This window comes from Myiozetetes cayanensis, unplaced genomic scaffold (assembly GCF_022539395.1).
Source record: "Myiozetetes cayanensis isolate MyiCay16 unplaced genomic scaffold, myiCay2020 scf2-11, whole genome shotgun sequence".
Lineage (NCBI taxonomy): Eukaryota > Metazoa > Chordata > Aves > Passeriformes > Tyrannidae > Myiozetetes > Myiozetetes cayanensis.
The window spans coordinates 28,166,223-28,192,134 of NW_026087411.1; the positions used below are offsets into that span (position 1 = coordinate 28,166,223).

The 25,912-nt window shown below is 44.8% G+C and overlaps 1 protein-coding gene across 2 annotated transcripts in view; it reads left to right on the top strand.

The window, feature by feature from the left end:
- The window catches only part of LOC126640499 (uncharacterized), a 59,011-nt gene that overhangs the window by 14,011 nt on the left and 19,088 nt on the right, over positions 1-25,912 (top strand). For both annotated transcript variants that reach the window (XM_050316328.1, XM_050316329.1), the window contains exons 2-3: positions 5,447-5,522; positions 6,769-7,259. In XM_050316328.1, the coding sequence (XP_050172285.1) occupies positions 5,447-5,522; positions 6,769-7,259 (567 nt within the window). The remainder of the gene's footprint in view (positions 1-5,446; positions 5,523-6,768; positions 7,260-25,912) is intronic.

Sequence of the window (25,912 nt, forward strand, 5' to 3'; positions counted from 1 at the left end):
AGCCTGTTCTACTAGCATAAATTTTCCCTGTAATGCTGAATATCTCTCAAATAAAATTAAAGAACCTCTTGGGAAAGGAACTACGTGTTAATTTGAAGGTCTCTTTGACTCATTCCTTCCTTCTTTGTGTTGTCCCATGGCTCAAAACTGCCTTTCAGTGTCTCATCATCTCCCTTGTTTTCCAACTCTCTCTAATTCAGAGTTTCTTGTAATTGGGAGGATGGCACCTCCCTCATTCAAGATCAGGCAGTGTCCCATGGCAACTGCACCAGTTGTTGTCCTGGAAAACTAATGCTGGGGAGATTCAGCAAAATGCTTTTGCTAAAGCCAAGTAGTGGGGATGGAGAAGAGCCAGCAGCAGAGCTGTGTGCTGCAGGTTGCCCATGTCTGTAGCAGCTGCTACTGTAGGCTACACTCACAGAAGGTGAGTTAGCACTGGTTTCATTTCTCCAGTCTGAAATCTGAAGAAATGGAAATCAGTTCCCCATAGCAGAGATATCAGTAGTCACTGGTGAGCTCATCATCCCTTTCTGGTTTTGTGCCAGTAACCATTGTGTGAGACCAATTTCAGCAAAGGCTCTTTCCAGGCCTCTTGGAAGGGATTCTACTTAGTTGCAGAGATTCCCTGGAGTGGTCAGGCTCTAATGAATGAGCCTGCATCACAAACAGCCTTATATGTGGCAGCACTGGTAGTGTTGACCTCTGCTGGGGAAGCCACCCCCCTGGAGGTAAACTCCTTCCCTCTTTCACTCCTAGAGGGAGATGGGGAATTATGCCCTCCAGACTGTGCGTGTTCTTGATTCAAGCTGGAAACGAGGTGTTACCTGTGGTTAGTTGTGTCTTTGTATTCTCTGTTCCTCACATGTACACCCTCCACTGCACCAAACCATACTGTTGGTGTTACAGGTTTTTAGGACAATGCAACCTTTAGGTGAAGCCTGTGGTGAGGGTTTTATTCTGTCTTAGAACTGAGCTTCCTTCCCTTTGTAAGCTCATGGATGATTGTTAATGTCATTACTTTTGATTGTATGATAGCAGCTTACTTTCTCTTCTGTAAGCAAAGCGAAGAGGAACTGCACTTTACCAGGGTGGGGCTTTTTTATTGTCTGGTGTTATTTCAGGGCTTTAGACTTCAAGGGTCATGGGACCCTTTAGGATGTGGGCAACTAGCTGCAGCTAGTTACCATTTCCCAGTTAACAAGCAGCAGTGTGGTGAGACAGATTTTTTTCTCAAGTTTTTTCTTATATCTGCTAGTTTGCCTTTCACATTGAAACTCCCTCAAAGGTATAAGCTTTGCACTCAGTTTTCCTTGAATACCGTCTGTTTATTTTACACAAACCCATCTTTCCTTACTGGACATGTATGTAAGGTCAAATGCATGGGGAAGTTTGTTCATGTTTCTGTCTAGCACAGAAGGAGTTCTTAGTGTGACAGAAGGCGTGTCAGGTGCTGGAGCTGAAGGACTCAGGTGTAAGACTGAAATCCTCATCAGCAGGAGAGTGCTCTTTGATGCATTTCCTGAAAAAAGAAGGACGGGTGGATGAGCCCCTGTCCTTTGTTTTCAGGGTTGTTTTGTGCCATGGCTTGTAAACATTCAAGTATGTGAATTGAAAGTTTTCTTTTATTCTCCTTAATTTTTCATGTTTAAGGTACAGAGTGTATTGGGAACAGTCATGGCAAGCTGTTCTGGTTGTCCTGGTTTGAGCAAAGGCTTGGACTATATGATACCAAGAGGTGTTTTTCAGTCTAAGCAGTTCTGCAATTTATATGCTGTAAATGAAGCTGTGGTCTGGTGGGATCTTTGACATGGAGGTCAAGTTTTCTGCTGTAGCAGTGCCACAGTTCTGAATTTGTAAGGAAATTGAGGCTGTATTACCTTGGACAAAAGTAATTTGTAGCTAGTATAAGACAGGGAGTGTGCCAGGGAGGCTGGAGGCCTGAACATAATACTGCTGTGATTAGTGGAAAGGTTTTTGAAGACAGAAAACTGTTACTCTTAAAACCTGGGAAGAGTGAAGGGAGAGAGCATTTTATTTCCATCTAGTCAGAGCATTAGTCTTTGATTCCATATATCTTTATAGTTTTTGGAAAGTCTTATTATCCATACAGACAATCTTTTTTTTTTTTTTTATCTTCCATTAATCTTTGCTTGTGTGGTGTATTGTGGCAAGGGAGTTTCATGTGCATAATTAAAACACTGCAAGATTAATGGTTAGCCTACTGTGAATGATGGTTCTCTCTTATGGAACATGGAAACTAGAGTCTCCTAGAGCCATAGGAGCTTGGGAGACTTCAGCTACCACAGCCAGGATATAATCTGCATAAGAATTTGCCAATAAAAAGAGAAAGCAACAATACTAAAATAGAAGACCTTGCTAAATGACAAATGGGAGGAAAATAATGATGTCTGAGTGAAAAATGTGAAGGCCAAGCAGGAGGATATTTACATGTATGTAACCAACACAAAATCAGAGATGAGAGGACTTCTGAAAGACAGTGCAGGTCAGGAATGCAGGAGGCAGTGTAGAATCTGTGTAGTTCCCTAATGCACAAAGTGCACAATTACTGGACTTCAAGGCTTTTTTTTACAGTTTGCCTTTGTTGTATATTAAGTAACTATTCTAATTTCTCGGAGTATTGTCTAGAATGAGGGTATATTGACACCAGTAGAAATAATGGGAGAAACCAAGTTTCAGTGTTGAGAGAAATGTGCTACCAATAGGATGATCTTCCAAAAGAAAAGATGGGTGTCAGGAAGAGTGGTTCAGTAGGTGACTCTTATTGCTGGGATTCTGAAAAGTGTTTGAGGTGTTGCTCATAAAAATTATAGTCAGTTAAAAGGAAGGTGCTTGCTTTTCAGTGGCTGGCATTAGGAAGATAATTAGCAAGACTATGTGAGCCCGTTTTTTCCATGAAGCCTTTCATATTGTCCTACCACTTTAATTTCTTTGAGATATACTGTGGGACCAAATCCATACACTCAGTGTCTTCTTGTTTGAAACTGATTTCTCTTTTCTCGTGGGTGCTCTGAAGAAAGCCTCTAACTAAATGTTTGAGGCAACTCAAAGGGGATTAGTCTTGGGTTCCCTGTGGGCCTGGGGAGCACTTAGCAGAGGAGACTTACGTGTATGAGACTAGGGGCTAGCAAAATTGCATTTGTACAAGAAATGAATATTTTAGAAGCCCAGGACTGGTAGACACAGACCTTCAAAATGTCAGTCATTGACTCATCTGACTCCTATTTTAAGCATCTCAAGCCAGTGGCATTGTGCAGTAGCTGTTTGACCTGCATGTGCTAGATGTCATTGCCTCTTTTTCGGAAGCAGTACCGTGCCATATATTGACATTTATGTACCACAAAAACTGAAGTTGATAGAATTCCCACGCAGAGCCGCTAAACCTCACTGAAAACCTTGCTGTGTCTAAATGAAAGGTTTTTATGTGGGAATGAGCCACAGACTAAGGTCAGTACCTCTCGGGTTAGAATGGGAGCCTTAGCTTTTGTAACGGAGACAGGACCTCTGTCTGTCTGTAGAGCAGCTTGCACAATGGCACCTCAGTGTCAGCTGTCCCCTCTGTGAACTGCCATGGTACAAACAAGGTATTATACCTGCTCTGGAGACAACTAGAAGTCTCTCTGTATTTGGCAGTGTTCCTCAGTGCCAGCTGCCTTTATTAAATGATGCATGTGTGAATACGTACAAGAAAATTGTGGTTGTGGTGGGAAAAAAAACCCCTGTATTTATTTCAAGAAAATAGGCAGTGGGGGTAAAACTGTGCCACTTGCCCAATTCATGGTTTGACAGTTGAGAAAGTAGTTTTAAAACTAACAAGGAAGGAAAATATATGATTTCTTGAAGGGCATTGTAAATATAGAAGGGCAAAAGGTAGTTTTAAAAAAGGAGAAGAAAAGTGTCAATATGCTTTTGGGGGAACAAAGCCTTCAAACAGAATCCTGGAGGATGGTCACAAAAACAGGTGTGTTGGCTTAATAGCTGTCAAATTCAGTATCAACCAGAATTTTTCCACTATTATTGTTTCTCTTCATCAACTATACGTGTCTTTCATAGGCACCTAGTTAAGGGTAGATGCTCTTTTGGGCCTCTGGGAGGCTGAAACACTCGAAAAATGTTTCCTTAGGGTGGTGAAAGTGAAATGGGTCCATATCAGTGTAATGGTTGCATGCTGCCTTATTTTCTGTAAAGGTCAAACACAGTACATCAAACACACTTAAAATAGAAACACAGCATGAACCTATTGCCAGTGAATTCTGTAGCTTGTGAGACAGCTAAGAATGATGAGCATGCTTATTGTTATTCTGAATAAAAAGGTGTAAGGAATAGTGAAGTTCATCTTGTAGTGATGATGTTATTCCAGAACTGTTTCTTATAAAGGCTTCTTTAAGTATTGCATTTTCCTTTGACTCATTTGGATTTGGCCGTTGCCAGACACACAGACTAAGCTGTGTAGCTCAGAGGTTTGATCTAGTAACTTCCAAGTATACGCTGTGCAGCCAAACAGAAGTCACTTTGGGTACATGGAAGGTAAGGATTTCCTCTGCTTAGGAAGCTCAGTAGCAGTGCAGTCTGTCTGACAAAAGCTTGGTTGCAGATCTCTCAAGCCTCTTAAGAGGCAACTACCAAGTTTGTTCAGTGTTAGAACGTGGTTTGAGTGAGTAAGTGGTATTTGTGTATACAGCAAGTGGTTTGAAGTCCACTGGCTGATAGAGAGCAAATGTTCCTGAAAAGTTGTGATAGACAAAATGTGTGAATTATCAGTTCTCTTGCACCATTTTAAGGGTGGTCAGTGGTACTGTAAGATTCTGTCCTGGAGGGGCCAGCATAATGGTATTGTTTGCATTTTTGTGAAATCCTGTTTGTTTAATTTCTGTTGCATTCTTCAGGGTTGTCTTGTAGGAAAGCAAGATGAGTCTGTTTTGGGGTGGCTTCTGTGTGAACCTTCAAGGGGGAAGTGTTGGTACATACACAGGATGGCTGAAGTTAACGTGCCACTTTCATTTGTGGGTGCCGTGCAAGATGATAGTGCTGTTGACAGGATGTGTCATTATTTCGGAAGTGGAGATTTTGGAGATTCAGTTATCCACGTGATGTGGATGTGGTAAGCCATGATGGTTACAAGCCTCGTGTCTGGGAAGCAAGGGGCAGGATATGTTCATTGTGCTTGGGAAAGAGTTGGTGGTGCATTAAGGTGGAAGTAGCGGCAGGTCGTGTGTTTTGTGTTGCTGCAAATAAGAGGATACGATGGAGTTTGAGGTTGGGAGATGAGGATGTGTATACGGGGAGGTGCCACGGCTGGGGGTGTGTGGTTTGGTGGTATGAATGCCTGCAGGATATGAGAGTGGGAGGGAGGGGGAAGTGGCTTGGGCAGCAGCAGGGCAACGTTCAGTGTTCACGATGAAGCCTTTTCTTTCTCCTTGTCCCCTAGATCTCCTATCCCCCAAGTGATGAGGACAGCGATGACTCTGAGGGAGAGAACCAGGAACTTGCTCAGATCGACAGAGGTAAAGGGATGAGATAGGAGGATGCTGGGATACCACAGCTGAAGTCCATTTTGCTTTTCACTTGTGCTTTTGCAAGTGCCTCCTTCTCAGTCCCCAGTGTACCACAATGAGATGCATTAAATAAGTCACCTTGAAGCCTTTGAGACCTCACAAGGAGAAGCCAGTGTTATCAGATGCTGCAGTCACATCTTTATTACCAGAGATAGACGTTGTTAACCATGTGTTAAAGTCTCAGTGCTGCAGATATGGGGCAGACATGGTCCACAATTGTGCCAGCATCAGAGCTGGGACTAAAAATTTATCTACTATTCCACGCTTTTGCACCTGTGTCATCTTTGTTCTTGGTTTCCTCATCCTTGCCATTTTGAGTTTTGACCTTCAGGTTCCTCATTCCCCTGTACTCTTTATCTGATGAGCTCTCTCCATTCCTCCTCTCCTTGGTATTGGGCAGCCCTATTCTTGCAACTAGCCAAGGGTGTTTGATAGAGACAGAGGCTCTTATATTGTTTTTGGACTTGGTATGAAGTAGCTGAGAGGTGCAAGTGAAATCTGTAGTAAATGCATGTCTTGAGCTGTGTTAAGTTTCTGCCATTTTTGCATGCCCTGTGTCTACCTTCAAGTGGATTCTTATGCAAAGGCAGAAGAAGTTAAATTCCTGACCCATGTCAAATCAAATTCAAATTCCTGCTCCGCGTGCTTAACAGAGGAACAGCTTAGCAGAAGAGGTAAAGCATGCCCAGCTTATGGCTGAAGGCAGGCTCTCTTGTGTGACAAGCCTTGTAACAGAGGACTTGTATTTCCAGAAACCAGATCTCTTATTTGAGCCACAAAGGTGGCACAGTAATGTAACTTACTTGCCTCTTCTGCCCTGAGAACTGGTCATTAGAACTGAATGTTTTTAGCTAGAGGCAAGTGCTGAGCAACACATTTGTAAGATCATGTCTTCTCCATCTACAGGAGATGAGGTGTGTGTGTGACAAGTCCACGTTCCTGCTCTGGAACTAGACTTCCAGGTGACAGCTTGCAAGGGGATGTATAGCTGTCTGGTCTAAAAAAATGTCTGGAAACTTCCAAAGGGTAGCATTCAGCTGGGGGTGTTTCATCTGGGGAAGAAAAGGTGGGAAAACAGCTCAGAAGTTTACTTGGGAGGAGATAAAAACAACAGGTCAGGAGAAAACAGGCCAAATTTCTTAAAGCTGGGGACACAGATCTGCTCTGCCATTCCTGTATCTCCTCCTCCCACTAGAGAGAAGACGGAATTGTACCTTGACCCCTCTGGCCACCAACCAGCTCCAGAACCAGGACAACCAGTGCTGCAAGGTTCGGGCCCTCTTCCATGCCAACCTTGACCGTCACAGCTCAGAAGAGGAGCTGGAGCGCATCAACCGTGAGTTTTCCGCGGAGAAGCGGAAGTGGTCCCAGGTCAGCAGGCTCGCCTGCTGCAGCGACGGCAACAACACCTCCTCCAGCGACGAAGAAGTGAAGAACTTGTGCGCCATGTCCTTCCGGCCTGCGGCAGAGCAGGCCGATGGCCTGCACGCCAGCCCGAGCCCCGTGCTGTTCAGTGCCTCCCCTCCCAAGAGACTCCAGCCCCTGGTGCGGAGCCCAGCCTCCAGACCTTTAATCTTCACGAGCGTTGGGACAGGCCTTGAGCAAGTCATGCCTTGTAAGAGACACCGACAAGGATATGGGGATAAGGTCAGCAGGCCCAGCCTCGACCTGGAAAAAATGCAGCAGGTAAGGCAGAACTTCACGTGAGGAATGCAGCACTGCTTGAAAAAAGAGATGTAAGCAAAGACAGAAACCTGTTATTGAGGCAGGGTTCAGTAAATTCACCGAGTTACTTCTTGTAGTGTTGTCTCCAGGGGCATAGCTGGTACTTCTGCTCTCTGTCTAGGATAATCTAGGACTAAGTATGGATACCTGTCTGGAGAGGTAAAGCCGCTGCTCCTTGAGTGGCTCCTGCTACAGTTGGGAAGACAGCACTTACACTGTCTGGTTCATTGCATGGCACAAGAACAAAACAACTGCAGTTTGGTTTTGAGTTATCCCTGCTCCTATGATCTGACCTATATCACACCAAAATAAATTAATTGCTTAGGGAAAAAGCATTTGATGAAAATGGTTGTAGACTTGATGATGATAGCTATTTCCACGCTGTTGACCTCTTTGGGCCCAGGTCTCTTTATGCCTCCTAGGAGTTTTACAGCAGTGTAAAACACTGCTTTTTACCTTCTTAACAGTTTAAAAACACAAACTGTTTACAGTTTGCTCTAGATGCAGTTACTTTTGATTTTCCAGGATTGAGCTGGGGCCCAGGATTGAGTTGTGGAGTTTGCCTCGTCTCTGCAGAGCCTGAGAAATGGGGCATGTCTGGTACTGATGGGACAGGCTGCCTGGTGCAGTTCCCATCTGGTGCCCCTCTTTCAAAAGGCATTGCTGTAGAGTTAGTATTTCAGCTCTCTTCATTATTTGTTTTCCTTTTTGCACTGGTGTAGTGTCAGTTTGAAAGAGTATCTGCAGACATCTGCTGGCCCTGCTAAATTGCAGTTAGTTAAAAACAATTATTTTTAGTTCCGAATTTCCTCTCATTAGGGAAGAATTTCACTGTCTGATTGGTTGGATGTACTAGTTTTAACCTTGCTAACAACACCCCCTTTAAGCCTACAAGGTGGACCCACTAAAAGAAAGAACTGTGTATTTATTTTCTAAGATCTGTAAAAGTTAGACTTCTCCATTTCCCCATTACATTGCTGCTTGTTCTCAGTCCTGCTGGCAGCATACGTCCCATGAATACATAATACAGAGACTTGTTTTTTCAGTACAGTTTTCCTCACCCCCTCTTCACCCTTCTAGCCAAGTTTCTGCTCACAGAACATTCAAAAGGCCCAGTCTTGCATTTCACATCACCCAAATCTTCTACTGATACTGACAGACTTTAATTAGTCTCACATCCTTATGAGAGGAGAAGAAAGCTGGTAAGCCTGTGCCCAGTCTTCTTTTTTTTTTTTTCTTCAGAGTGCACATGAGTAAATGGGGAAATGTTCTTTTTGGCCCAGGTGATTTCTCTGATTTGGATCCCAAACGTAGCATCTGCCTTAAGTTCCTTTCAGCACTGTGTTTGGGAGTGTTTTGGTGATGGTGAGGGGCTAATTTTGCTCTCTATACTTCTGAATTGACTGTTGCAAAAATTTTTGCAAAAGAAGTTGAAATCTGGAGTGGAGGTGGTGGTGTATTTTTTAAATAACATTTTTACTGTAGATGTCAACATGATTTCCATAACCTGAAATCTTAATATGAAGAAACGATAGTCAGTTGGTGTTTTTAATTTGAAAGAAAGTGTACTGGCAGGGATGACGACACATACATGCAAAGTGAGATGCAGCCTGAATATTTGAAGTGTTTGGTCATTTGTATTATTTTTATAATTTTAATTGGCTAACTCTGAGACAGTAACATCCTGAAGCTTTATGATGACTTTTTGCTCATTACCTGTACTTATTTTTCCTATGAAAATGATTCAAGACCTCCATTCTCCCCTAACAAAATGGGAGCAGGATGTTTATTTTTTTGGTCTGTTTTCATTTTCCAGCAAAAGCGGTTCTTATTAACTGCCTGGGCAGCACTTGGCATCATGTGTTTTTTAGTCAGGTAAACACTGCTAATGAGGAATGGTATGAGTCTTCATCTGGGCTCTGAAATCAAGCTATTCTTGCTTTGTGATTCTTTTCCTTGCCATCGTGTGCTTGCCCGTGAGAATGCAGCTGAAAAATTTTTTATCAGGTAGACATTTTTTTGAGCAGCAGATATGTCTTTCATGCTTATCCCTGAACCTTATTCCCATTCCTGCAGCTCCGTGCAGCTGACAGTTGGCAAAGAGTATCAGGCAAGCTTAATTTGTGCCAGAAGCAAATGTGTTCGGAGATAAGAAGACACTCTGAGGGTGTGATGTGGTATGGGTAACTCAGGGGTGGATGAAGAGATGCTGAGTGCTTTGCATCAAATTCTGCTTATGCTGGATGGTGATGGAACATGGGGCCCAAGAGTTGTGGTGTGAAGTGGCTCTGTGTTGGGATGCTTTAGCTATTCTTAGGGTTCGACAGACCAGGACAGCTTTTGCAGGAAGGCCATTTGGTCAGTGGCATGTGATGTCCAAATGTTTCCCTGTGTTCCAGTGAATTTGATGCCATTTGGGAAGAAAGAGGAGCAAATTTGGGAGAGACTAGTGGGTTGGGGGCAATGTGAGTGCTTTTAAGGAGTTAGGGAATACTATGCTTTCATGGCCTGTGAATAAATTAAAATCTCCATCAGTCATGCCTTTCAGTTCAGCCTCCTGCAGCAAGGAAGGCTGCACAGGAGCAGGTTTAAAAAGTCCTGTTTCACTTAGGTGTCCAGCCATGCCTTTATAGCTTCACAAGGCAAAGTATTCTGCCTTTTTGTGTCCCAGACATGAGTTTGGAGAGTCGGCAGGTGTTTCCCACCCTGGCTGGCTGGTCAGCTGGTCTCCCAGTTTCTCCCTGCTGAGGCTGAGCGAGGGCATTTCAATGCACGCTTTTCTTCACTTCTCCAAAGGACCAGAAAATTACCTCAGAAGGCTTCTATTCTTTCCCTTAATTGGGCAGAAATACCTTGGCTTGTGCAGACACCTGCATTGCTGCAGCAAATGCCCTCTCCCAGCACTGCCTTGATCGTGGTCTGTGGGCAGACATGTCCTTGCGTTGAGGCCCTGCTGCCAACCACTTGCTATTTAATGAAGGCTGTGCATGTCCTAGAAAGACTGTGGCTGCTGCCACTTCAGCGTATCTGGCTTTTTTGGCAATGTTGAGAGCACAGGGTTAGGGAGAGTAGGGCCTTCCTTTGGCTCAGCATAAAGGCACCAGCGGATGCAGGGATCAGCTGAGGTGTAAGGAAGTCCAGGGTGTCACAAAGACTTCTTGGAGCTGCTGAGCTCATTCCCAGGGGACTAATTGGTCTTGGCATGTTGTGTAAACTGATAGAGAGGAAGTAATAGATCCATCCTCCTGTGTTGTTCAGGGGGACTGCGTGGATCACCTTTGAAATCTACTTACAGAAGCTTGGGAAGTCAGCCTGTAGCATTTGCAGGGAGAGCCATCTCTTGGAGGAGAGCAGCTTTGGGGTGATACAATGAGCAATCCAAATTGTCCTCATTTATATGTGGGTAGGTGGCTGGTGTGAAAGCATTGTTTTAAAGTAAATGACAGAGGATTTGGGTACATGAGTGTATTTCCAGTTACACTATAAAGTCACTAGATAGGTTTCACAACTTGCTCTGAACTTTCTGCCATGGTTTGCTTGCTTGTATGAGTAGATAGAATCATATATTCATGGAGTACCCTGAGTTGGAAGGGACTCACAAAGCTCATTCAAGTCCAGCTCCTGGCCCTGCAAAGGACAAGCCCTAAGAGTACATGGGCCTGAGGAATGTCCAAATGCTTCTTGAACCTGGTCAGGCTTGATGCTGTGACCAGTTCCCTGGGGAGCCTGTTTCAGTGCTCAACCACCCTCTGGGTGAAGAGGAACCTTTTCCTAATGTCCACCCGAAACCTCCCCTGACACAGCTTTGTGGGGCCCTCAGAACCTGTCACTGGTTGCCTGAGACAAGAGATTAGTGGCTTCCCCTCTGCTTCCCTTCATGAGAAAGTTGCAGACTGCAATGAGGTCTTTCTTCCCTCTCCTCTTCTCTGAACAAGCCAAGTGATTTCAGCTGCTCATCATTTGGCTTGCCCTCTAGGGTATCAATAACATTTTCTTACGGAGGCTTAGTGCATTATTTAAAATGCATTGAGATGCTGGGATGAAAAAGGCCAGCACAGAAGAGAAAAATACATCTTGTGCTAACATTTGGATTGTTCACTGCACCCCTTTGGTAGGTGACTAGTTTCAGTGCTTGACAGGCGAGTGGAACTTCATCATGACTTGACACTGAAAGTGGCCTGGTTATAGTGTGAGCTCTGGTCTGGGCTTAGGTGTATAATATCAAGACCATCTTTCCTCCTGCTGTGTATTTGAATACTAGCATTTTGGTTGGACTGGCCACTGGTGGGGTGACCAGCACTAAAAGCTTTCTTTGGGCCGATAGTGGTTGCACAGAGGCTGCAGAACAGCACTTGCCACATGTGACTAAGGACCAGTGTGTGACCCCTGGTATGCTGGGGTCTGGGCTTTGGACTGTTAATGGCTCCAGGGTGAGATTTCTGTATTCTTAGCACAGCTGGGTTTTGCCCTTGCCTGTCTCTCTAGGACTTGAAAAATAGCTTCCAGATAGCTTCCACGTGTGAGCTCGTGAGTCCTTTTCACCTCTTGGCCTCCCCTTTGAATCCAGGCCTTCTCAGTTCCCGAGAATTGTTACCATCTGTTTGCCCATCTGAGCTTTTCTCTGTGACGAGAGGGTGCCGGAAAATCTACTGCTGGTGCTGGTAGTAGTTTCATCACAGTCTCTGCCCTGGGCCTCGCTCTCCAGAGTAACTGAGCAGAGTTCAGAGGCCTCTGCTGAGTGTAATGGCTTACACCATTTCCTAAGGGGCCCAGTGCCAGAACTTGTCTCTCAAGTATGGGAAGTTGGGCCATAGCAGTTCTTTGTCCCTGGGTGCAGTAAAGCACTTGTTGAAGCAATATAATAAAGAAACTGTTGCAGAAACTGATTATGCCAATACAGCATGAGAAAGTCTGCTTCTGGTAACCTCCTGCAATTTTGCTTTTATTTTTCATCCCCAGAAATATGCTACAGCAGCTGTTCTTCCAGCATAGAAGCCCCTGTCTATCTCACCCCTGCCAGTGTTTGGCACTGAAGTAGCCAGCAAACAAATGCTATGCCTGGCTGCTGCAAGGGAGTCTGAGCATGAGAAAGTTTGGGGCTGAACATGATCGATGAGATTGTCTGGTCTACTTGCCTGCAAGGCTGTAGTTCTGTGGCGAGAGTCTCTGGTATCCTAGAGATGTACCATATGAGTGGGAGATAGGGCATGGTAGAGTTGTCTTGTTCTTTGTGTCTTTGGAGGAGCCGACATGTTCCCTTCTGGTTTGATCTCTGTTATAAAGACTCTCTGGCTCAGTGCCACCCAGCTGATGTCTGGTTTGCTGATTAAGGCATTGGTAGTCTGACAGTGGTGGAGAGGGGGAGGGTGGGAAGAAATTGTGCAGTGCAGGAGGTAGAGACTCAGTAGCAAGGGAAGGCACGAGGAACCCCACCCAGCCCCAGGGAAGTGATTATTACTCTGCCAGACAGCAGATACCTCTGTATCTGTGTCTCTTAAGTGTTCCCTGGATGGCTCTCTTAATTAATGCCAAAACATTAGGAGCAGCCTGTGTGCTGCTGCAGCTGGATGAATCGGAGCATAAGAGAGCAGTAACCCATGTAGAACTTGGCCTGGCTGCTTCTAGCATCATGATTTCCTCTTCTTTCCTGAAAGAGGCAACTGAGTTTTCACTGACGGTAAGGTTTATCTTTTGCCACCCTGTAAATGCCAAAGGCAAGGCAGGCAGGATAATCTAGTCCTATTCCCGAACTTCCAGCATCAGTTGGCATTCTAGAGGTTAGAGCATTTTCACAGAATAACTTCTAGAAGTTATCTTGTGGAACCTCTCTGCTCAAGCACGTTCATCTGGAGTTCAGATAGCCTTTACATCAACAGCTTCTCCGTGAGGATCTATGTTCTCTGTACAGCGTTGAAATTAATTGTACAGAATTAATTTCTGTGCAAGTCTGTTCCAGTTCTGCCCTGCCCTATTAGTATGCCCCTAATAGTATCTCCCGATACTGCTCCACCTTTCAGGTGTGCTGCGAGCAGACTTTTATTCTGATCACACATCTCTCCTTGGACCTCTTCCACTGTTGTACCAGCCCTGGCACAGAATGTGTTGCCTTGTCCATTCCTAGGGCCAAACTTCTGTTCTTTTCCCTTAATGTTTTCCTCCCTTGTTTTGCCTGAGTGCATCTTTGATTTGTATTACGTGGCTTTGTAAAATGTGCAAAGGCAACAGTTCAAGGAGGAGGTGGACAAGTGAGTTTCTGTCTGGAAATACTTACTCTTTTTCCCTGGGTTTCTAGCTATGCAACTTTGCCTTTTCCTGGAAGCTTGCATGGTGGTGAATATAGCCATTTGGACTACCATGACAGTGTGAGCCAGTAGCTATCTGCTGAGACATCTGAAATGAAGTTCCTTGAGGTGGTGCTGTGAATCATGTAAGAGTAGGGGTTAGGTTGCTCAGGGTGATTTTTGAGCCCACAAGAGAGATGTGTTGAGCAAAAGGAAGACGAGGGAAGGAAATAAGGTGTGGCTGAAGTTTGGAGAGTATATATTGAAGACAGTAGAGATCTGTAGAATAGGAAGGTTAAGAATTGTGGAGACAGAGTAAGAGAGAGTAATTTCGTGGTATTAGGATTTGCAAAGGGACAATATTAGCATCTGGCACCAGAGGCAGTAAATGATGAGCCTGAGGTTAAAGCCAAGAGCTTATCATTTAGATTGGCAGGCTTGCTGGCTACCTTCCCAACCCTGCTGTCTTTCTCCTTTTCTCAAAGCTCTTAAGCCTGGTAAGAAGGTATTAAACTGGAGGTGATTCTTTGGCTGCAGACCAGAGAGAGGAGATCAAATGGGCATATGGGCAACACTGGCATGTGGCCTTGGGATGTGACTTAGATAGAAGTCCTGAGTGATGCTGGTGATACTGTGTAGGTCTTGAACTCGTGGTCTGACTTTGGGGCTAGGTAGGCATGGGAGGAGCAAATCTGGGGGGTAAATCACGTGAAACTCTGCATGTGAATGGACAGAGTTGTGGTTTTGACCACAGAGAATAATTCCTACTGGACTAGAAGAAGGAAAAGCCCAGTTTCCCATATCTACTGGCAGAGTTTTATGGTGGGCTGCCAGCTGGCCACAGAAAACATCACTCAGCAAAACAAGAGCTCCTAACTGCAGCAAACTGGTTAAAATGTGATTGGAGGTGGAATGAATGAGAGTCACAGAGTAGGTGCTGGGTTGGATCCCCAAGGGTGGCCATTCTTGCAGCATATAGCTGTTCTGTCTCTTGTGTGTTGACTGTTGCAGGTCCTTTTCGAAGAAGGTTTTCCGAAGGATATTTTGTTTCTTGGTTTGACACAGTGCAGAAGGATAATGCTGGCATGTTCTCCTTCCCACTTCCTGAGTTCAGCCTAAGTAACCTCAAGGGCCTGGCAGATTTAAGAGTTTTGCTGCAACCTGTTTATATTTTCCAGCAACACCAGTTTGGAGATGTTGCTTGGAAGGGAAGGTCAGGACCTTCTCTACAGTGCTCTTTTCTCCTGCAGTAGGGCTGGATCGTCCTCACCTCCCTCAGCCTTGGTGTGCCTGGACTAGAAAGGCTGCTTGGTTCCAGTCCCAGTGTACTGTTGTGCTGGCCAGATACCTTTCCCTGCCCACTCCTCCCTCAGCATGTGGCTCATTGTGATACAAATATCTCACCCTTGCCTGGGGAGAAAAGGAGTTTGCCGGCAGCTCCACCATATGCTGTCTCTGCCCAAGTTGTATTTGGTGTGCAGATGAATGGATCTATTTTCAGGCGTGATAAGTTGTGTCTTTTGCTTATGATATCAAGCTCTCAAAAGGAGAAAGCCTTACAGTTTAGTTCTTTGGAGTATTACTGAAGTGGCTTGAGGAGACTGGGGAGGGTGAACGGCTGTTTAGAACCAATCTGGTTATTCCTTATATAGTCCAGAGAGCATCTGATAGAGGTGGCACTTTTCTGCTTGCTTTTCCGACTTTATTTATTATCTAGGTTAAGAAACTGCAATGAACAGTAGAGATAGATTAGGCCTTTTTACCCCTTTTGTTCCTACCCTGCCACCACTAAGCGTTGAATTTCCTTAGAATTCAGCAGCCACAAGATAATGGGGACTTGCTGTGGCTTAAAAATCAGATGATAATGTTTCAAAGCACCACAAAGGAGAGATGGTTGCAACCAAGAGCTTGTTTTCCCTTTGCTTTTCACTGGCATTGCTTAGCCCTGTATCTGTGAAGTAGGACATCTTCCTTGCCCAGCATGGCTTGGCAGTGGGGCTCTGGTGTCTGAAAGGTGACACTGCACCCTGTGGTCTCCCCATGGGACACTGCCTTGAGTGAGAAGGAAGGAGAGAGGTGCTAGTGTGGGCTTGGAAACAGCAGAAACAGGGCAGTCATGTGATGGTGCAGATTAACTATTAATGCTGGGCGTTTGTGCTCCAGTTTTGACACCACAGACAGAAAGCAAGCAGCTTGTCCCGGGTGTGTCTGAGACTTGAAAGTGCAGCAGCCATTACTGTTCAATAGGCAGAAGCTGGCTGAGCTTTTGAAGCCAAGCCTGTGACTAGAGTAAACACTCTAGGAAATGCTGTTTTTGAGACAAGCTTTGGCACGGTAGAATAGCCAGCCTGGCTGTCAACAACACAGCTGTCCTTGGCGTGGGCTGGGGTTTAGCTCTGATTTTCTACCGTAGCTCTGAATAGCCTCTCCATTGTTGGCTCACATGAGAACCACACTGCTGGGCTCTGCTCGCGCTTTCTTTCAGCCTGTTGATGTCAATGGGAGTTTTGGGCATTGGTCCACAGCTCATCTCGCAGGAGGAGGCACTCAATAGAGGCATCTACTTCCCATGTAGATGGAGACTGAGTTAAACCAGAGCAGATTCACTTGTGAAACTCCCTGCCCTTTTCCGGGGCTGTGATCCCAGATACACACTTCTTGTTGAGCTGCAGTTGGTTTTGAGGAAATGATGTCTGATAAGTCAGAGATGAATCCTCCCCCTTCAAGCCAAAAAAACGTGTAATTACATTTTTTCTAAATTCAAGGTTTCAAACACATAGGTGTCCTGGGGGCCACAGGTAAATTTAGAAAAGCACAAATGAAGGTACTTAAGAGAAACCCTATGAAGTTTGCTGGTTTTCATAATTGAAGATAACTGTTTTTGGTCTCCTGTTGGACTTTGCTCAGGCAAAGTAATTTCCATAGGGATGAATTTACAAAACTGAGGATCCTCTGGAGTGTTAGGAACCTAATGTAAATAAAGTCTGAGGTCATGTCTATACTAGGGTAAACTATATTTTTAATTAAAAAATGTACTTGTGTTTTAAAATCTTAGCATAACCTTGCAAGCTGTAATTTCATCTTTGGTTATGGAAAAAATAGGTTGATCAGCTCAACAAAGGATAAAACCCTGAAATGCTTTGCAAGTCACTTTGCAGTCTTATTGTAAGCACGCTCTTTTGTACAGCATAAATAAAATCTTTTGTCTACCTGTGGAGGCTTTAGAAACTGTCTATCTTGCATATCACTTTAGAGGCTTATCAAACAGTCCTGTAGGCTCTGCCATGATGGTATGTGGGCATATTATGTTTAAGGAAAAAGGGACAGCTTAAAAAATCATTTTCCAAATTGCAGAGCTAGAGGATCTGTGTAGTTCCTAGTATAGGTAGAAATATCCTTAAAATAGAGCTAGTCAGATACCTGGTTCTCACACACTTCTGTAAACCTGTTTCTCGTTTCATTAGAGGTGATAGTGGTTTGCAGTTGGGGGAACCACTGAAGGGCAGGGAACACCATCAGTTTTTTCAGGAATGTTTGTTATTGCTACTGTTTGCTGTATGTGCAGGAAAGACAGACAAACCTCACAAAAGGACATGGTGCACCTGACTAGTTGATAAGACTGTATATTGAGCATACCTTAATGTAAGTCTTAATCTAAGCTGTGGTGATTTGTTCAGAGCTCTGATGGAAATAGCACAGTGAGTTCATGATATTTTCATAATAGTACTGAATTTGGTGTGCTATCAATTCAAGCTCTTAACTAATTTTCAATTTAATATAATGTCTTGTCAGCCTCTGAAATAATACAACCACCTCTGTTGGTTTCTAATTATTATTAGCAGAATGAGTGTAATTTTGAGCACTGGAAGTGGTGATCTTAGAAAATATTTTCTGAGCAGAAAGATTTATAGTACAACTATTTTAGTATTCTTGTATCTCTTTCATAGTACACCACTGTTCTGTTCAAGCCTGACTGCTGCAAGAAGTGGAAAAGGCTAATTCTTCCCATTTGCATTTTGCAGACTCTTATTATGGACAGTTAGGCTAAACAGGCTATGGACTCTCTCTAGAGCTGAGTGAAACGGTAAACCACAAGAAGCTGAAAAAAATCAGATTGCTATCTTGTGATGTTGTGCTGGTAGGGTTAGAGGTAGAAAGCAGCTGTAACTAATGCTGCAACTGTGAGACTTAGCCTGTGCTGCTCAGTCCACTGTATAAAACTGTACTGAGTTGAGACACTGGTTCACTGCTTTCCAGATGCGAACATTCAAATCATTTAAACACCCTCAAAACTATTCATATAAATGTGGTATAAACTTCTGCTTTATTATCAACCTTTCTCTGCACAGAGGATATTAATGAGCTTGGCCTTGAAATATTTAGGTGTCTTTTTTAAAAAAAGTTAATCTGAACTTTTGCCCTTCTGCAGTGTGGTGGGTGAATGGACCCTCTTGGTGCTGGGACTTGACCGTTTCATAAGCGTGAGATGGGCCAAAATCCTGAACTGAAAGAAGGAAACCACTGAAATGATTTGTGTCTTAAAATTGATGCATGTGTTATGAGCACTGGCACGTATTGTACGGGCTCTGATATGGATCTTGCGAGCTATTGAGTTGAAGGTTTATTTCCATCTACTTGGTAAATGAATCTTGATGCAGACAATGGAGTGGCATGCATGAGGTCAGCAATTCTCCAACTGGTTCTTCATGCACAGCCCTTAAGGGTTGCTGTGCCCTGCTGACACGTGTTTAGAAGGGCAGTGGCCTGCTTCTGGCTCTAAACAGGTACATCACCTCCCTCACAGAGGGGAGTTCCAAAAAGTTAGCGGGAGTAATGTGTATCCAGTGGTACCCGTGGACAAGTAGAGATTCTGAAGCTCAATCAGCATTGAAGTGTCCAGGGTAAAGCACTGTTGGCTGAATTGGTTGTATTGTTCCTTGCACTGGGGAGAGTTCCCTGGACCCTCTTTGTGCCCTCTCCAGCTGTGTGCAACTGTGAGGGTGTGAACAAAGGGATGTTACATGGTATCAGGATCTTCAGGTGCTGATCACCAGCTCTGAGGGGGACCATATAGTTTCTTAAAAGGAAGGACAGTGCACCAGGCAGGGCATACTGGCTCCTCGGAAATATTTGCAAGCTGTTCACATGGGTACAGGCCTAGGCCAGCCTTTTCAAAGTTGGTAAGTCAAGCCCCATCACAAGCTCTGAGTCCCAACTCTCAAACACCACCTGAGGCCCTGTGTGCTGTGCAGTGTTGTGCTGTGAGGCAGGTGTGGGCAGGCACTGCTGCGTGTGGGCATGGGAGAGTGTTCTCCAAGTGCAGTCATTAGTTATGTTCTGCCTAAATGGATTAGCTCTCTGGAGCAAGAGGCCTTTATCCTGTTAGCTAGCTAGCTGCTTCAGCATGTTCCCTTGTCACTAACGTGTAAGTGAGGTTCAGTGGTGCAGGGGAGCAGGGGAACAAGTAAGTGGTGGGGTGGGGAATGTGGGAATAGTTGGGTTACATCATCATTTTTCTCTGTGTTTATTAGTGTTCTGCTATTCCCCCTCCATGGATGTCTACTTGAAGACAAAAAAGGATCTCTCTGGTTTGTTAATTATCTTCTGCCCTGTAATTTCTAGTATAGTATTTGTTTATTTTCATGTGCTCACACGAACACATGAGATTTCACAAACAGGTATAGTCATGTGAAAAGAGAAGATGCTCAAAAATGCTTCAGGGCTGTGCAGACATGATATATACATGTGTGTGTCTTGGGAAGAGAAGGAGAAGCGACTCTGTGCCCTGTGTTCAGACTCTGTGGAGCCCAAGCAAGTCCCATGGTTTGGGATGTTTGCTTGTTTGTTTGATACAGGCTTGTTTTGGCTTTGCAGAGCTGCTGATGCAGTCAGCCTGCCTCTGGCATTTTCAAAGTTTCCTTACAGTCCACTAATCCAGGTTCTTGTCTGGAGATGCGACCTTATGTCTTTTCTGCTTAAAATTCCATTTGTGGAGTGCTCCCAGCAGCACCAGTGGGAGCTGAGTGCTCCCACCCAGCACCACCCAAGGCAAGGGTTCCCACTGGGTAACTTCCTTTGCACTCAACTGGAGAGTGTGGGAGGCAATTCAGAGCCACCTTTTGAGGTTTCTGTTGTGAAGATCCAGGCCACTGACAAATCCTTTCCTCATTTAGTGCAATGAGTGTACCCTATGTTGCCCTATATTTGAGAAGCTCCACTAAGATCAGCCCTCTGGCTGAAAATCTGATGAAAAGGTGCATATTGCAGGTTCTTTGCTCAGAGAAACCCACTGATTTCCAACGGATGTTTTCCATGGTGGATTAGATAGATTCAGTATGGATTTTATACCTCCTGAAAAGTCCCTTATGCTGTCTATACTTCATGGCAGGTTTTTGGTCTGACAAACAGGCATTGAGGTCCAAGAAATTTTACTTTTAAACACGAACATCTAAAACATTCAGGTTGGCTAAAAGCCTGTAGAAATTGCCTTAAAAACCTAGACTTGAAGCCATTTTGAGCTGGTTGTTTTGGCTTTCTTTTCCTTTTACCTTCTACATGTACACCCCTCCTTTTCTGGGGCAAACCTGTGCGAGCATGCAGTCTCTTCTGGAGACCTGGTGTTCCAGGTGCTTGACTGTTCACTTTGTGGCTGGTGTGCACGAGGCCCTGTGGCTTTCACAGAGCATTTGGAATGTCCTGTAGTTTTTTCAGTTAACTGAGGATGGTGTAAAGGCACACGCTCTTACCCCTGTGTCCTCTGGGTTTGGAGCAGCCATCTGTGGATTCTCTTCCTCTTGTGTCCCTGTAATGTCACAGCTGACAAGAGTCTGTACGTTCCACTGATTTTAGTATTTTTTTTCTTCTTTCCCAGGCTATACAGCTGTGTGACTTTCAGAGCCCTCTCTGTATCTCCCTGCTTAAAGGGAACTCTGCTTACTCTATTGCCTGACTTGGGCTAATGTCTTAACTCCTTGGTGCTTGTGGGGACAACATTTAAACAGCAAATGGTGGAAGACTCTGGGGCTGCTTGTTTCAAGCCCCCAGCACTGCCATCTCCCATGTGCTGCAGCAGCAGTGCTGAGGGCGATGGGATAAAGCTGCAGGAGGCAGCATGCCTTCTGCCCTAGCTCTGCCTATGGCATAAGTCCATGGGGAGGGAGGGCTTTGGCCTCATGTCTGAGCCAAGACTTCAGTTAGAAGTGAGACAAACTATAGAGACATCAGATGATATGTTAGACTAGACTGGACATTCCCTGTGGACAGCTTTGGAGCCAAGGCCGGGAGTGAGGGGAAGAAACAGTCACGTTGGCAGCCCTGACATAAAAGCCTTGTAAACTTTCTCTCAGGAGTTGCTGCCATGCCTGCCAGCTGTGAAACTAGACCTCCCTGTCCCTTTGCACCCCTCCTCCCTTCACAGGCTCTAGTGAGCAGGAGGGGCAAGCCCAGCATTTGAACTTTGGTAACTTTGGCATGTGCAGATGAGTGATAGGGAATTAATGAATCCTGCCTGTTCTTTGCATTTTTGTTACTCCACAGGTGTTGGAGTTTTTGGTCAGGTCTGTTTCCTGCACAAATGGAGCTTTGCATTTTTTCCAGGCCTCAAAGAAAACTCAGTGAGAGATTTGGGATTGGCATGGAGTGAATAGATGAACCATCTGATGTACCCTGCAGATCAGCAGACTCAGACTCTGCCAGACCAGCAGGGGAATCGGCTGCTGAGCCAGAGATGCTCCACAGAGAGCGTTCATTTCCTCCATCCCGAAATTCAAATCAAAGGGCTAGTGGTAAAAGTGCCAGGGCAAATCTGGCCTGTTTTATCTGTTCCTATGAGGATGGGGCTTCTGTACAGATCCAGAGCATATATGATGACTATGCCACAAAGAAGACAGAGGAGCAGTAGAAAACCAGAGTTACCTACAGACAGGCAGTCTGTTTGCCTAGACCATAACTGTGTGAGTAGTTAGCTGTGTTTGCATTAACTGTGGCTCTAGGATATGGAGGCAGAACTTCAAAAAGCAGCCTGTAATTTGAATAGTGTTATCTGCTTTCTGGGCCTTGGGAGCAGTGGGAATTGGGATGCTCTGCCAGGTGGCAGACCTTGCTGGCTGGACTTTAGCTCACTCTCTTCTGTAGCTGGTGTTGACCAGGTCCAGCAGCCTGAGGCTACTCTGCAGTGATCACCTGCAGATCACCTTTCTGGAGTGGGGTGCAACTGGCCTGTGTGTATTTAGAGGGCAGTCACTGGTGGGATGGACTTGCTGTTCTACCACTTAAGACTCATCTGTAGTTCAGGGGCATTTCGTATTTGCTGTAAGCTCTCACCAATTTTTCTTCAGCAGTGATAGCTGAGCCCCTCCCAGTAGTGCACAAAATAAGGTGATTAATGACACCATGTTGGAGGGGGTTTTGGTGACCACAGAAATAGTTTTGTTGTGGTTTTCATGGTCCACTGCTTGAGTGTGATCCTGGGCAAGTTCCTGCAGTACATATATTTTTGTAAGGCCTTGTCTTGCTTTTTAAAATTATTTTTTAATTTGGATTTGTTCTCGATGATCACTTAGTAATCAGCATTTCCTCTGTTGCCCTGTCCAGAGGCAGTAAGCCATTGGTGTTTGCACTAAATGGAGGCTGTGGATTTGTGGCACTTGATGGCAGAGGTGCTTCCTGGAAAACTGAGGTTCCCATCTTGATAGAGATGGGAGCCCTTTATGACAGTGTTAAGAGACCAGATGTGTTGATATTTTGAAGGACCTTCAGACAGGTTGAAGATAAATGTGGCAAAAAAAGCATTAATGACTAATTCAACTGAATGTGAACTAGAAATAACTTTCTAAAGAGTTCAGAAGCTTTTCAGGATGTTCCACAGTATCATTGCAGCTTACAGTGTTTGGATGCCAGGGATTGTTTTTGTAGGAGGGGATCACTGGCCAAACCATTTGAATTGGCTTGTATTTTAAAGTGCTGTGGGGCTGTTAACTTCTGATGGAGAAGTCTGGAGACTGTGACAAATGATAATCGTAATTTAAGGCTGTGGCTGAACTGTAGCCTTCTGGGTGCTGTACTGCGGCAGGGGCTGGGCAGGGAGCTTGTGTCCGCCTCTGGCACATGGATGCACTGGATAACAGCCTTGCACCCCTGGCCCCAGACAATGGGTGCATCCCTGATGATGCAAATGCAGAGCACCCTCAGGTGGCTGCTGGGAAGGCCTGGCCCTCTGGTTTCTCTGCTGATTTAAGTCATGTATGCCTGAGAGCGAGAGCCTGAGCCTGGATAGGGAGTAGTGTCAGCTGGAGTTGCTTCAGCTTAAAAGCAGTAAGGAGGAGCCGGTGACCTACTCTTTTTCTGTACAGTTTTTGTACTGCAGGGCTAAGAGGTGATGCCAGTGTCCTAGCAATTCCTTGTCAGAGCCAAGGAATTAGAAAACCCAGTTCAAAATCAACCTGCAAAATAACTTTTTTTTTCCTTTTTTTTTTTTTTTTCCTTGTTATTCTCCTAAATCGATGGGGAGGGCAGACCTGGCTTTCCCCTTGCAGAGTGCCCATCACCATGTTGGCAAAAGAACAGGAGCCATGGCCTTGCTGCCTCATGTCCTGCCACATAGCCCAGTGCCCTCTGCTTTGGAGAAATCTTCCACCTAGGAGAGCAGTGCATGCCTGTGATATTTAAGCCTGGAGATGCCTGAAGCTGTTGAAATGAGAAGGTGAAGGCACTGAAAGCTTCAGCCTCACTGCTGAGCTCTGGCTGGGGCCTTGCTGGGATTTCATGTCTGGCTTGTGGAAACACTGCCTTTGGGGGTAGCCAGTCCTCTTCCTTTAGTTCCACCTGTGCTGTTTAAAGGGCCCTGCTGAAATCCTCTGCTCCATTAGTAGCATGAGGCTTCTGCTGATTTGCCTGGATGCATCTCCCCACTCCAGTGGCTCGCAGCTGTGGGCCCCTGTGCCCCCTGGGCTGTCTGTCAGTGCCACGCAGTGGGGCAGAGGTGGAAGCAGAAGCTGCAGCTGCAGTGTGCTGCACAATGGCTGCTTTGTGTAGCACCCTGACCTCATCTGCCCACTGTGCTGCAGCTGCACCCCTGCCCTGTGCCTTAACCCTCTGCACAACCCCCTCTGCCCGAGCAGTGGGGCAGGGGACAGGCTCTGTTTGGTGGGGAAAGCTGTTCCTCCTGGCCCAAACCCATCTCTGAAGGCTGTTAGGAAAGGAGATTAGGCAGGCTCCTTGCTCTCAAATGCTTTCCCTGGAGAGAAGGACCACAGGGCTGTGCTTCCCCAGCCAGCTTACCATGTGCAATGGGAGTGGCGTTGATTTCTCCTCACACTGTAATGTTTCTTCTTTCAGTTCTTTTTATTTTTTCTTTGGAATAAAGGAAGCAGTGTCATAATTCTGTTTCTCTATTTTCTGTGCTAAACATTCAAGCTTGTTCTGCCTTCTTGTACCTGGAAGACTCTGAACAACTGGGAAACTGGCTGGTAGGGTTAACAGCGTGGAAGTAAAACAAGGGTTATGGATCTGAGGCTTTTTCTGAAAACTTGGACTGCTTAAAACTTTGTATCCTGTCAAGAGCTTTAAGATGTCAACAATAGAAAGACATGTCCGTACCTCCAAAGTGCACCAGCCCTTCTGTGGAAGGTTCCCAGCAGACCAAAGAAAGGCAGACTTCTGGCCTGCCTGATGTTCTTCTGCAGGTCTGGTCTTTGAGTCAATTACAGCACAATTTTTTATTTTTTTTTTTTACACTTAGAAATCTCTCATTAAGCAAGTGGAAATCCCTGCAAAATTCTAAAGTTGTAACAAGCTGACGGTATACCAGCATGTAGCATTTGATGAAGTGTGTCATTAAATGATGAGTTGTGTTGAACTGAGAGTTCCTGTGCTCTTTTTCATGAAATAGACTAAACTGGTCTGAAAAAACCAGTAATAGTTAAACTGCATCCAACTCTGGACAGGCCCTTAGGTTTAAAACTATGACCAGATAATAAAATTAAACAATAACAATTAAAGAAAAAAATCCCAAAACACTAATGGACAAAAGAGTTGTTGCTTTGTCCTGTGGAGGTAGTGAAAATGAAACTATTCTAAAACCAGAAATGTGTGTATAAAAATCAGTTCTGTCAGAGACCAGAAGGAGAGACTTTTTAATTGAAATAGGGATGCTGCATCTTTTTCTTCCACCTGCAGAAAAGGGAACGGAAGTATGGGTTTTGGAAACCATACCCTATGGTTTAATCTCAGCTCTGCTACTAATATTGTCCATGACCTTTGATTTATCTCTGCTCTTTTCTTTGTCATAACTCCCAGAAAATAACTTGAGGAAATAAAACTGCACTTTTACATTGGCCTGTAGTTAGGAATGATCCCAGAGTTACTGAACTGAACATGTCACCTTTCTTATAGTCCATTCCCCCTGCTTTAGGCTACTACAGGTCATGTAGCCAAATAAATGTTATTTCAGCTCTGCCTTGTATCTATGTAAATAGGAGTTAATGAGTTGCTGCATCTCATGGCTGGCTTGTGACGTGGAGGTCTCCAGAGAGAGGATGAGGAGAGGCTTGCTGTGGAAAGTCCCTGGCTGTTGCTAAGCAGCACTGCATTTTAGCTTCCCTGTCCAAAAGTCTGCCCTCGGGTTTGGCAAGGAAAGGGAAAACTGAGGGATGGAAAACCATTCAAAGGTGCTTGACTTACTTTTTGTGAAGTGTGGCTTTACTGTACTGGGTGCAGAAGGTGTGTGGCTGCAAGTGAGGTGGAAGCAATTTGACTAAATAGAATAACATTTGATAACTGGCGTTCTATGTATTCATTCTCAGCTGCAGGATCATGTGGCTAGCTTACTCTTTCTCTCCCTCCCTCTGTTTTGTATCTTATTATGATCTTGGACCTGGAAGCTGCAAGAGTACAGCACAGGGGGTCTTGCTTTTCTTTCAGCCTGAGTGGAAATAGAAGAACCCAGCAGTTCCAGGGAGCTTACTAATGCTGAGGTTTATGCTCCAGTTTTAGCAGCCTGTGGGTGAGGGGATGTCCTGTTTTCATTTTACTGCTAAGTCCATCAAGAGGAACATAACGATCAAAGAGGAAACAAAAATTGTTATGTAGGGCATCCTGCTCTTGCTGCACAATGCAACCTCTGCAAACTGCAACAATAGTGCAAATAGTGGTAAGATCCTCATGTAATTAAAACTTATCACAACAGCATCACTAAAGCATCACATCTGTTTTCTACCAGAAGTGTAGGACTTGTGATACATCTTAGCACTTAAATTCCTCTTGCAAGAGTCTGGCTGGTTGTCCATCTGCCTACAGGCTAGTTCAAACTTTTCAGTCAGTCTTTGTCGTTATCCT